Source organism: Ranitomeya imitator, chromosome 6 (genome assembly GCF_032444005.1).
Source record: "Ranitomeya imitator isolate aRanImi1 chromosome 6, aRanImi1.pri, whole genome shotgun sequence".
Taxonomy (NCBI): domain Eukaryota; kingdom Metazoa; phylum Chordata; class Amphibia; order Anura; family Dendrobatidae; genus Ranitomeya; species Ranitomeya imitator.
This window is the reverse complement of record NC_091287.1, coordinates 305667013-305679542: the sequence shown is the minus strand read 5'-3', so window position 1 is coordinate 305679542 and position 12530 is coordinate 305667013. Positions and strand designations below refer to the sequence as shown.

At 45.0% G+C, this 12530-nt stretch overlaps 1 protein-coding gene across 1 annotated transcript; it reads left to right on the top strand.

The window, feature by feature from the left end:
• Positions 1-4431: 4431 nt before the first annotated feature.
• LOC138643370 (mas-related G-protein coupled receptor member A6-like) lies at positions 4432-8148 on the top strand. The gene is made up of 3 exons (XM_069732292.1): positions 4432-4765; positions 5963-6019; positions 7586-8148. The coding sequence occupies exons 1-3, from the start codon at positions 4432-4434 to the stop codon at positions 8146-8148; spliced, it is 954 nt and encodes a 317-aa protein (XP_069588393.1).
• Positions 8149-12530: the final 4382 nt, after the last annotated feature.

The window sequence follows — 12530 nt, the reverse complement described above, 5'->3', positions numbered from 1 at the left end:
GATGGCTCAACCTGGCAATAAGTCATCGTTATTGGCAGCACATCGCCCAGTGTATACTAGGGATGTGCTGTTGATAACATACTACTAAATGGCAACAGCACAATAGTACCGGCATTTGCAATTGTTCTGCCCCCATCAGTTTTCATTAGCAGGTGTAAATAGGCCTGCAAATGAGCGATGAATGAATTGGATATTGGATATAGTCGATTAGCACTAGTAATTAGTGGTGCACTGACAAGCCAAAATTTGCACCTGTAAAACAGTTATGCAATGGTACAACCTAATGGATCCCAACAGACCCTATTAACTTATAATGAGATGATGTGCTAATCAATTTGTCTACAAGAATAGTGCAACATAATTTTCTATTCTTGTAGTCAAATATAATAGAATTACCAATGTTATGAACAGAATGTTAGCAAAGCCACAATGGAATTTAAAGTGAAAAAAAACCTATTAACCTGCAGATGTGGGGTTAAAGTGCAGGTTAACAGTGCTCCGAAGCTGTTCAGTGCCAGCACTGAGAGCCCTGCTGCCAGGAAGAAATGAACTATATTCCTTTGAGCAGCTTCCAGCTTCAGGTGGGGGGGCAGTGACTTGATTTCAGTCACCGTTCAGTGCATAGTGAATAGTGGCTGCAACCCTGCCCCAGACACTGACAGCCGGCTCTAAAGAGTGTACGGGCACCTTTACTCCTCTGTGCATTCACATCCTATCATGTGATCTCCAAATATTTGGACATGGACTTTTGAGAGGAGTTCACATGATAACAACATGTTAATGAGTAAGTCTTTTTTACTCTACCATGGCAAACACGGAGCAGTAATATGAAGTACTGTACAATGCCTATTTTTAACATAAGAGCTTCCATTTTCTATTTTTTCATCCAATTTAATCTCACTTCAACTCACTTTTCCTAACTTTTATTTTTATTTGCTAGTTTATATAGTATACCTATTGAACTAGGTTTCAGATTTTAACTTACTGGGTTTATTTTATGAGACTTTTCACTATGGATACTTGATTGGATTACAACTTAATTTTTTTTGCTAGTTTATTCCCTTCATGACCTATGACATACATAATGTTTATACAACAAAGACCAAAAGTTTGGATACACCTTCTCATTTAAAGATTTTTCTGTATTTGTGACTATGAAAATTGTACATTCACACTGAAGGCATCAAAACTATGAATTAACACATGTGGAATTATATACTTAACAAAAAAGTGTGAAACAACTGAAATTATGTCTTATATTCTAGGTTCTTCAAAGTAGCCACCTTTTGCTTTGATGACTGCTTTGCACACTCTTGGCATTCTCTTGATGAGCTTCAAGAGGTAGTCACCGAGAATGGTTTTCACTTCACAGGTGTGCCCTGTCAGGTTTAAGGCTAGGTTCAGATTGCGTTAGGGCAATCCGTTTAGCGCTAGTGGATTGTGCTGACGCAATGTCTTTTTCGGGGTCGCGTTTAACGTCCCCGATCTGGCAGATCTCCGATCTGCGAGAGCGGGGAACGGACCTCGGGCGCGCCGCGGACGCTGCAAGCAGCGTCCAAGGCGCGTCACAAAACACCGGCACATCGCTAGCGTCTGCCAAAAATGGCACACGCTAGCGATGCGCTTTCCCATTGCTGCCAATGGGCGCGCTAACGGACGCGTTACACGGTGTTAATTTTGCAGTGTAACGCTGTTCGTTAGCGCGGTCCCATTAACGCAATCTGGACCTAGCCTAATAAGTGGGATTTCTTGTCTTATAAATGGTGTTGGGACCATCAGTTGTTTTGCACAGAAGTCTGGTGGATACACAGCTGATAGTCCTACTGAATAGACTGTTAGAATTTGTATTATGTCAAGAAAAAAGCAGCTAAGTAAAGAAAAAGGAGTGGTCATCATTACTTTAAGAAATGAAGGTTAGTCAGTCTGAAAAATTGGGAAAACATTGAAAGTGTCCCCAAGTGCAGTGGCAAAACCATCAAGCGCTACAAAGAAACTTGCTCACATGAGGACAGCCCCAGGAAAGGAAAACCAAGAGTCACCTCTGCTTCTGAGGATAAGTTTATCCGAGTCACCAGCCTCAGAAATCGCAGGTTAACAGCAGCTCAGATTAGAGACCAGGTCAATGCCACACAGCAGGTCTAGCGGCAGACACATCTCTACAACTGCTAAGAGAGACTTTGTGCAGCAGGCCTTCATGGTAAAATAGCTGCTAGGAAACTACTGCTAAGGACAGGCAACAAGCAAAAGAGACTTGTTTGGGCTAAAGAACACAAGGAATGGACATTAGACCAGTGGAAATCTGTGCTTTGGTCTGATGAGTCCAAATTTGAGATCTTTGGGTCCAACCACCGTGTCTTTGTGTGACGCAGAAAAGGTGAACGGATGAATTCTACATGCCTGGTTCCCACCATGAAGCATGGAGGAGGAGGTGTGGGGGTGCTTTGCTGGTGATAGTGTTGGGGATTTATTCAAAATTGAAGGCATAGTGAACCAGCATGGCTACCACAGCATCTTGCAGTGGGTGCTATGCCAGATGACCTGGCCTCCAGAGTGACCAGACCTGAACCCAATCGAGATGGTTTGGGGTGAGCTGAACCACAGAGTGAAGGCAAAAGGTCTAACAAGGGCTAAGCATCTCTGGGAACTCCTTCAAGATTGTTGGAAGACCATTCCTGGTGACTACCTCTTGAAGCTCATCAAGAGAATGCCAAGTGTGTGCAAAGCAGTCATCAAAGCAAAAGGTGGCTACTTTGAAGAACCTAGAATATAAGACATAATCTCAGTTGTTTCACACTTTTTTGTTAAGTATATAATTCCACATGTGTTAATTCATAGTTTTGATGCCTTCAGTGTGAATGTACAATTTTCATAATCATGAAAATACAGAAAAATCTTTAAATGAGAAGGTGTGTCCAAACTTTTGGTCTGTATTATATATATATATATATATATATATATATATATACACAGATATATACATATATTTACATATACAGGGTGGGCCATTTATATGGATACACCTAAATAAAATGGGAATGGTTGGTGATATCAACTTCCTGTTTGAGGCACATTAGTACATGGGAGGAGGAAAACTTTTCAACATGGGTGGTGACCATGGTGGCCTTTTTGAAGTCGACCATTTTGGATCCAACTTTATTTTTTCAATGGGAAAAGGTTCATGTGACACATCAAACGTATTGAGAATTTCACAAGAAAAACAATGATGTGCTTGGTTTTAACGTACCTTTATTCTTTCATGAGTTATTTACAAGTTTATGAACACTTATGAAATGTGTTCAAAGTGCTGCCCATTGTGTTGGATTGTCAATGCAATGCTCTTCTCCCACTCTTGACACACTCATAGCAACACCGCAGAAGAAATGCTAGCATAGGCTTACAGTATCCGTTGTTTCAGGTGCTGCACTTCTCGTATCCTTAAAAGTCTAAGGGGGTCAGATCGGGAGACCTTGGTGGCCATTCAACTGGCCCACAACGACCAATCCACTTTCCAGGAAACTGTTCATGTAGGAATGTTCTGACCTGACACCCATAATATGGTGCACCTAAGGAGACTATTCAAGCAACTAAAAAGTAGAAAAAAATGTTTTAAAAAATATAAAAGTTCAAATCATCCTCCTTTTGCACCATTCAAAATAAAACTGTAAAAAAATGAAAAATACACATATTTGGTATGGCACTTTCAAAAACGTTCGATTTACCAAAATATAAAAAAAAATAATCCGATCAGTAAACAGAGTAACGAGAAAAAAAAAATCAAAACTCCAGAATTACATTTTTTTGTCCTCCGCAGCATTGCAATAAAATGCAATAACAGTGAAGATGGTAAAAAAAACAATTGTGGAATTGCACTTTTTTTTGCAATTGTACTACAGTTTGAATTTTTTTCCGTTTTCCAGTATAAGATATGGTAAAACCGATGGTGTTGTTCAAAAGTACAACTCAGCTCACAAAAACCAAACCCTCACATGGCCATTTTGACAGAAAAGCAAAAAAGTTATGGCTCTGGGAAAGGGGAGCAAAACACAAAAACGTAAAAAAGGAAACTCCCAAGGTCGTGAAGGGGTAACATAATGCGGATACCGAGCTAGTCTACAGACCGTATAAAGTCTATTAGGTATTTGAAAGCTTTAAAGTGACTCTCAACTAAGTGGATTTTTTGGATTTTGTCCAAAGGATCACGTACTTGTCTGCTGACAAAAAGCAATTATCAAAAAATCTAAGTGAAGTAAAGACATTATCATTGATTATTGCTGGCTTTATAAGACACTTATTAAGGCTTGATAGGACATGTTTTGGTTGGTCTACAGAAATCACTTCCTTACTCTTGCTTTATTTTTTTTTTCTTACTAGGTGATTAAGAAGATATTTGGAAGACAATTGAGGACCACAACTAATACCGAAAAAAAAGACATGTCTCTTAACATCACAGCAACATATGACCCGAATCCTGAAGATAATGGTGGTTACTCCAATTTTACCAATATACATTTTACAATTGCAGCTGTCGTTGCTTTAGTTCTCTGCCTTATTGGCTTGGTGGGAAATATTATCGTACTATGTTACTTGTGTTTCAAGATCCAGAAGAACAAATTTACTATATACAGTATTAACTTGGCGGTGGCTTACTTTATCTTCTTGCTCTTCAGTGTGTGTACCTGTATACTGGTTTTTAATATCAATACATTGAATAACACTTCTCCAAATTTTCAAGAGAAGGATTCTTTGTACTTATTTCTAGGAATACTAGATGGTGGCCCGATTCTAACGCATCGGGTATTCTAGAATATGCATGTCCTCGTAGTATATTGCCCAGTCACATAGTATATTGCCCAGCCACATACTATATTGCCCAGCCACGTACTATATTGCCCAGCCATGTACTATATTGCCCAGCTACATACTATATTGCCCAGCCACATACTATATTGCCCAGCCACGTACTATATTGCCCAGTCACGTAGTATATTGGCCAGTCACGTAGTATATTGCCCAGCCACGTAGTATATTGCCCAGCCACGTAGTATATTGCCCAGCCACGTAGTGTATTGCCCAGTCACGTAGTATATTGGCCAGCCACGTAGTATATTGCCCAGCCACGTAGTATATTGTCCAGCCACGTAGTATATTGCCCAGCCACGTAGTATATTGCCCAGCCACGTAGAATATTGCCCAGCCACATAGTATATTTCCCAGCCACGTAGTATATTGCCCAGCCACGTAGAATATTGCCCAGCCACATAGTATATTGCCCAGCCACGTAATATATTGCCCAGCCACGTAGTTTATTGCCCTGCCTCGTAGTATATTGCCCAGCCACGTAGTATATTGTCCAGCCACGTAGTATATTGCCCAGTCACACAGTATATTGCACAGCCATGTAATATACAGCACAGAGCCACGTAGTATATTGCCCAGCCACATAGTATATTGCACAGCGACGTAGTATACAGCACAGAGCCTTGTAGTATATTGCCCAGTCACGTAGTATACAGCACAGACACGTAGTATATTGCCCAGCCAGGTAGTATATTGCCCAGTCACGTATGTAACAGGTTAAAAAATAAAAAATAAACATACTCACCATCCGAAGAGCCCGTTGTAGTTCCAGCGCTTGTGTGCATACGCAGCATCAATAGTAAAAAGTTGGGGACACACAGGGTTAATAGCGGCGGTAACGGAGTGCATTACCCGTGGCATAACGCGGTCCGTTACCGCCGGCATTAACCCTGTGTTAGCGGTGACCAGATGGGAGTATGCGGGTGACAAGTACTGACTGCGGGGAGTAAGGAGCGGCCATTTTCTTCCGGACTGTGCCCGTCGCTGATTGGTCGCGGCAGCCATGACAGGCAGCTGCCGAGACCAATCAGTGAATTAATAACCGTGACAGACAGAAGGACAGACAGACAGACGGAAGTGACTCTTAGACAATTATACAGTAGATTTTATGATGGCACTCTCTACTCAGGAATGTTCATCCTTACGGTGATCAGTTTGGAATTACAGTCATGGACAAAAATTTTGAGAATGAGACAAATATTAATTTTTCCAAAGTCTACTGCTTCATTTTTTCTAATGGCAAATTGCATATACTCCTGAATGTCAGAGTGATCAGCTTAACAGCAATTACTGTACTTGCAAAGTCAATATTTGCCCAGAAAATGAACTTTAACCCCCAAAACACATTTCAACATCATTGCAGTCCTGCCTTAAAAGGAGCAGCTAACATCGTTTTAGTGATTGATCCATTAACACAGGTGTGGGTGTTGATGAGGACAGGGCTGGCGATCAATCAGTCATGATTAAGTAAGAATGACATCACTGGACACTTTAAAGGGAGGCTGGTGCTTGGTATCATTGTTTCTCTTCAGTTAACCATGGTTATCTCTAAAGAAACACGTGCAGCCATCATTGCACTGCACAAAAATAGCCTAACAGGGAAGAGTATCACAGCTACAAAGATTGCACCTCAGTCAACAATCTATCGCATCATCAAGAACTTCAAGGAGAGAGCTTCCATTGTTGTCAAAAAGGCTCCAGGGCGACCAAGAAAGACCAGCAAGCGCCAGGACCATATCTTAAAACTGTTTCAGCTGCGGGATCGGACTACCAGCAATGCCGAGCTTGCTCAGGAATGGCAGCAGGCTAGTGTGAGTGCTTCTGCACGCACTGTGAGGCGGAGACTCTGTGAGCAAGGCCTGGTTTCAAGGAGGGCAGCAAAGAAGCCACTGCTCTCCAGAAAAAACATCAGGGACCGACTGATATTCTGCAAAAGGTACAGGGAGTGGACTGCTGAGGACTGGGGCAAAGTCATTTTCTCTGATGAATCCCCTTTTCGATTGTTTGGGATGTCTGGAAAACAGCTTATTTGGAGAAGAAGAGGTGAGCGCTACCACCAGTCTTGTCTCATGCCAACTGTAAAGCATCCTGAAACCATTCATGTGTGGGATTGCTTCTCAGCCAAGGGAATCGGCTCACTCACAGTCTTGCCTAAAAACACAGCCATGAATAAAGAATGGTACCAGAATGTCCTCCAAGAGCAACTTCTCCCAACCGTCAAAGAGCAGTTTGGCGCCCAACAATGCCTTTTCCAGCATGATGGAGCACCTTGCCATAAAGCAAAGGTGATAACTAAATGGCTCATGGAACAAAACATAGAGATTTTGGGTCCATGGCCTGGAAACTCCCCAGATCTTAATCCCATTGAGAACTTGTGGTCAATCATCAAGAGACGGGTGGACAAACAAAAACCAACAAATTCTGGCAAAATGCAAGCATTGGTTATGCAAGAATGGACTGCTATCAGTCAGGATTTGGTCCAGAAGTTGATTGAGAGCATGCCAGGGAGAATTGCAGAGGTCTTGAAGAAGAAGGGTCAACACTGCAAATATTGACTTGCTGCATTAACTCATTCTGTCAATATAACCTATTGGTACTCATAATATGATTGCAATTATATTTCTGTATGTGATATAAACATCAGACAAACAATAATAAAAACCAGACGGCAGCAGTTCATGTGAAAATATAATTTTGGTGTCATTCTCAAAAATTTTGGCCATGATTATATGTCTGTCTGTTAAATTGCCGGCGTGGCACAGGTGTCATCATCCTAAGGCTTTATCCGCGGTCATATGTGTTATTCTCTGGTCAATTGGCTGCATGGAAAGTCTTCTGGACAATTTGTTGTGTACAGCCGATTCTTTCGTGACTCAGACTTCAGGATGCACAGCAATTCAGCTGATAACATTTGCTTCGGCTGTCATAGTCTGCCTACCAATCATGATCATTTCTTGCCTAATTCTGCTCTTCCATATAAAAAGAAGATTTGACCAACAGGCCTCTGCCGAACTCTATGCTTTCATAATCTCAGCTGATACTGTGTTTATCATTTCCGTCGTCCCGTTTAACTTTTTATGGTTTCTAATGTACTTTCATTTAATACCAACAGATGTCCAAAAAGTTGCTTTATACTTTGCCAGTATCTATGGCACAGTGCTTAACTGCACAATTATACCATACTTTTATATCATGGCTGAAATAAAAAGAAAAGCAAAATCATACACACCTGAAAAAGAGAGCAACATGGATATAAACACGTGTAAAACAGTATATGAAGTAACTGAGTAGGCTTAAAGGGGGACTCTGTAAGCCTTGGTTTTATAAGTCATTTTAAAAAATTGAACATGGGTAAAGATATTGTCGTTACATATTTCTTGGTATAATGTCCCTTTTGTTCTTTCTCTAAATGTCTGATCATTTATTTTACTATACGATAAATTGATATCCAAAATTTTTTTGCATATACAATGATAACTGACTAGAATTATTCATGATGTCAAGAAATAGTGAGGTTCCAAGTTGCTTGCAGTGTAGAAATCAGGGCCGGACTGGCCATCTGGCATTTCTAGCAAATGCCAGAAGTGCCTGTGTGGTCATGGGCCGCCTTATCTACTATGTTGTTAACAGAATCTGCGTTCTCAAGACACCCATACTGTTAAGAGTTGTGATGGAGCACAAAGTTACCCGTAGCCCACGGATATCATTAGAAATATTGTTTTTGTAGTAAATCTTCCTTTCCTCCATCCAGGGTAATATTAGTAATTAGTGTTGAGCGATACCTTCCGATATCGGAAAGTATCGGTATCGGATAGGATCGGCCGATATTCAAAAAATATCGGATATCGCCGATACCGATACCCGATCCCAATGCAAGTCAATGGGACCAAAATATCGGAATTAAAATAAACCCTTTCTTGCCTTGTAGGTTCATTCTACATGAAGGAAAACAACTCAGAATAATGCCGGATGTATTTGGGGAGGTGGCGGAGACATTAAAGTCATAGAGGTTTATCCCAATCAAATAGAATAGCATGTTTTTTGGTTTTTTTTAAGACGTTCGGAGTGACAAAGATATTGACTATGTAAATTTTTTTTTTTATTTTGTCAGATATTGATGTTTCACTATTCCACGCCCTTCCCCTTCTTTTTTTTCTTTTTTTTTTCTTTTCCCACACTTTCATCTTCATCATCATCAGCATCTTTGACATCAACTTCTTCTTCACCTTATTCATCTTCTTCTTCATCCTTTACCTTTTTTTTTTTTTTTGATTACATTCTTCATATTCATTTTATTCAACTATTATTATTCTTCCTATTCTACATATTCTTTTTATTCCACTGTTATTATTCTTCCTATTCTACTTCTTCATCATATTCTCATTTGTGACAGGCATTCCCGTAGTTGTTATCTATAAAAGTTGGAAGATTACACCTTCCGTTCTGCCAGTCACAAAAGTTACATTTGTCCGCGTTCAGTTTGGCCTGCAGCATCAGGCTTTATCCAGGGGCACCACGAGGAGGAACGGACTCACCCCCATACACTGCTTAGTCTTCTTCTGCATATAATTTAGATAATATCTTTTGCTCTGATATTAAGTCTTATGCTTAATGTTCTTCTGCTCTTTGTTCTGCAGCCTCTTGTTCTTCTGCTTCTCGGTCTTCCATGTCGTCGTCTCCAGGGTCGTCGTCTCCAGGGTCGTCGTCTCCAGTGTCGTCATCTCCGCCGTCGTCGTCTCAGCCGTCGTCGTCTCCGCCGTCGTCGTCTCCGCCGTCGTCATCGGGGTGGTCTTCCGGGTCGTCGTCGTCGTCATCGGGGTGGTCTTCCGGGTCGTCGACTTTAGGGTCTTCAACTTGGAAATGTAGCAGAAGGTACAAGAAGGCTGAGAAAATGCCAAGAACCTGATGATGGAACTGGAACTCGGATGGCTACCCGAAGGTTCAAGAGCCTATGGAACTACCGAGGACCAGCTGACGTTACTGGAACCCGGTTACTAAGCAGGAGGTACCCGTGCTAAAAAGCACTACCAAGGACCGCCTGACGTTGGCGGAACTCGGATACCCAGAAGGAGGCACCTAAGCCAAAGGCTCTGCCCGGAACCAGCTGACGGTACTGGAACCAGGATGGGGAGCAGAAGGTACAAGAGCAAAAGACACTGCCGAGAACCAGCTGACGGTACTGGAACCCGGATGGGTAGCCGAAGGTCCAAGAGCCAATGGAACTACCGAGGACCAGCTGACGTTACTGGAACCCGGTTACTAAGCAGGAGGTACCCGTGCCCGAAAGCACTACCAAGGACCACCTGACGTTGGTGGAACTTGGATACCCAGAAGGAGGCACCTAAGCCAAAGGCTCTGCCCGGAACCAGCTGACGGTACTGGAACCAGGATGGGGAGCAGAAGGTACAAGAGCAAAAGACACTGCCGAGAACCAGCTGACGGTACTGGAACCCGGATGGGTAGCCGAAGGTCCAAGAGCCAATGGAACTACCGAGGACCAGCTGACGTTACTAGAACCCGGTTACTAAGCAGGAGGTACCCGTGCCCGAAAGCACTACCAAGGACCACCTGACGTTGGTGGAACTTGGATACCCAGAAGGAGGCACCTAAGCCAAAGGCTCTGCCCGGAACCAGCTGACGGTACTGCAACCAGGATGGGGAGCAGAAGGTACAAGAGCAAAAGACACTGCCAGGAACCAGCTGACGGTGCTGGAACCAGGTGGTGGACCTGAAGGTCCACAGGAGAGGAGAGAAAAGCTAGGCCGCGAGGCAGCCGCAGTTACCGAACCCCAACAGTCTTACAGGGGGAGCTGGGCCTACTGGCACTACAGAACCAGCCTTGACTACCAGTTCACGCAGCCCACATAGGAAGCTCCTAAACTGGAGGCACCCTGGAGTTGGCTAACCCGACCGCAACACGACGGGGCAAGCATAGGCGTCTCAGCGAGTTTGACACAACCCGGAAACAGCTGACGGTGCTGAAACCAGGTTTGGCACGAGGGAGTACCTGTGACAAAAACACTGCGAGAACCAGCTGGCGGTGCTGGAACCCAGATGCGTTGCCCCAGTGTGCAAGAGCCAATGGCACGACCGAGGACCAGCTGGCGGTGCTGGAACCCGGTTACTAAGCTGTAGGTGCCCGCGCTTAAAAGCACTACCAAGGACCGCCTGACATTGGCGGAACTCGGATACCCAGGAGGAGGCACCTAAGCCAAAGGCTCGGCCCGGAACCAGCTGACGGTGCTGGAACCAGGTGGTGGACCCCAAGGCCCACAGGAGAGGAGAGAACAGCTAGGCCGCGAGGCAGCCGCAGTTACCGAACCCCAACAGTCCTACAGGGGGAGCTGGGCCTACTGGCACTACAGAACCAGCCTTGACTACCAGTTCACGCAGCCCACATAGGAAGCTCCTAAACTGGAGGCACCCTGGAGTTGGCTAACCCGACCGCACCACGACGGGGCAAGCATAGGCGTCTCAGTGAGCTTGACACAACCCGGAAACAGCTGATGGTGCTGAAACCAGGCTTGGCACGAGGGAGTACCTGTGTCAAGAACACTGCCGAGAACCAGCTGGCGGTGCTGGAACCCAGATGCGTTGCCCCAGTGTGCAAGAGCCAATGGCACGACCGAGGACCAGCTGGCGGTGCTGGAACCCGGTTACTAAGCTGTAGGTGCCCGCGCTTAAAAGCACTACCAAGGACCGCCTGAAGTTGGCGGAACTCGGATACCCAGGAGGAGGCACCTAAGCCAAAGGCTCGGCCCGGAACCAGCTGACGGTGCTGGAACCAGGTGGTGGACCCCAAGGCCCACAGGAGAGGAGAGAACAGCTAGGCCGCGAGGCAGCCGCAGTTACCGAACCCCAACAGTCCTACAGGGGGAGCTGGGCCTACTGGCACTACAGAACCAGCCTTGACTACCAGTTCACGCAGCCCACATAGGAAGCTCCTAAACTGGAGGCACCCTGGAGTTGGCTAACCCGACCGCACCACGACGTGGCAAGCATAGGCGTCTCAGTGAGCTTGACACAACCCGGAAACAGCTGACGGTGCTGAAACCAGGCTTGGCACGAGGGAGTACCTGTGTCAAGAACACTGCCGAGAACCAGCTGGCGGGGCTGGAACCCAGATGCGTTGCCCCAGTGTGCAAGAGCCAATGGCACGACCGAGGACCAGCTGGCGGTGCTGGAACCCGGTTACTAAGCTGTAGGTGCCCGCGCTTAAAAGCACTACCAAGGACCGCCTGACGTTGGCGGAACTCGGATACCCAGGAGGAGGCACCTAAGCCAAAGGCTCGGCCTGGAACCAGCTGACGGTGCTGGAACCAGGTGGTGGACCCCAAGGCCCACAGGAGAGGAGAGAACAGCTAGGCCGCGAGGCAGCCGCAGTTACCGAACCCCAACAGTCCTACAGGGGGAGCTGGGCCTACTGGCACTACAGAACCAGCCTTGACTACCAGTTCACGCAGCCCACATAGGAAGCTCCTAAACTGGAGGCACCCTGGAGTTGGCTAACCCGACCGCACCACGACGGGGCAAGCATAGGCGTCTCAGCGAGTTTGACACAACCCGGAAACAGCTGACGGTGCTGAAACCAGGTTTGGCACGAGGGAGTACCTGTGACAAAAACACTGCGGAGAACCAGCTGGCGGTGCTGGAACCCAGATGCGTTGCCCCAG

Bases quoted from the DNA above. Each gene is read 5' to 3' on its own strand.
- LOC138643370 (XM_069732292.1), top strand. From the start codon at position 4,432: ATGTCTCTTAACATCACAGCAACATATGACCCGAATCCTGAAGATAAT. The intron at 4,766-5,962 runs TAGATGGTGGCC...TATACAGTAGAT, and splicing joins GTACTTATTTCTAGGAATAC to TTTATGATGGCACTCTCTAC. The intron at 6,020-7,585 runs TACAGTCATGGA...TGGCCATGATTA, and splicing joins TACGGTGATCAGTTTGGAAT to TATGTCTGTCTGTTAAATTG.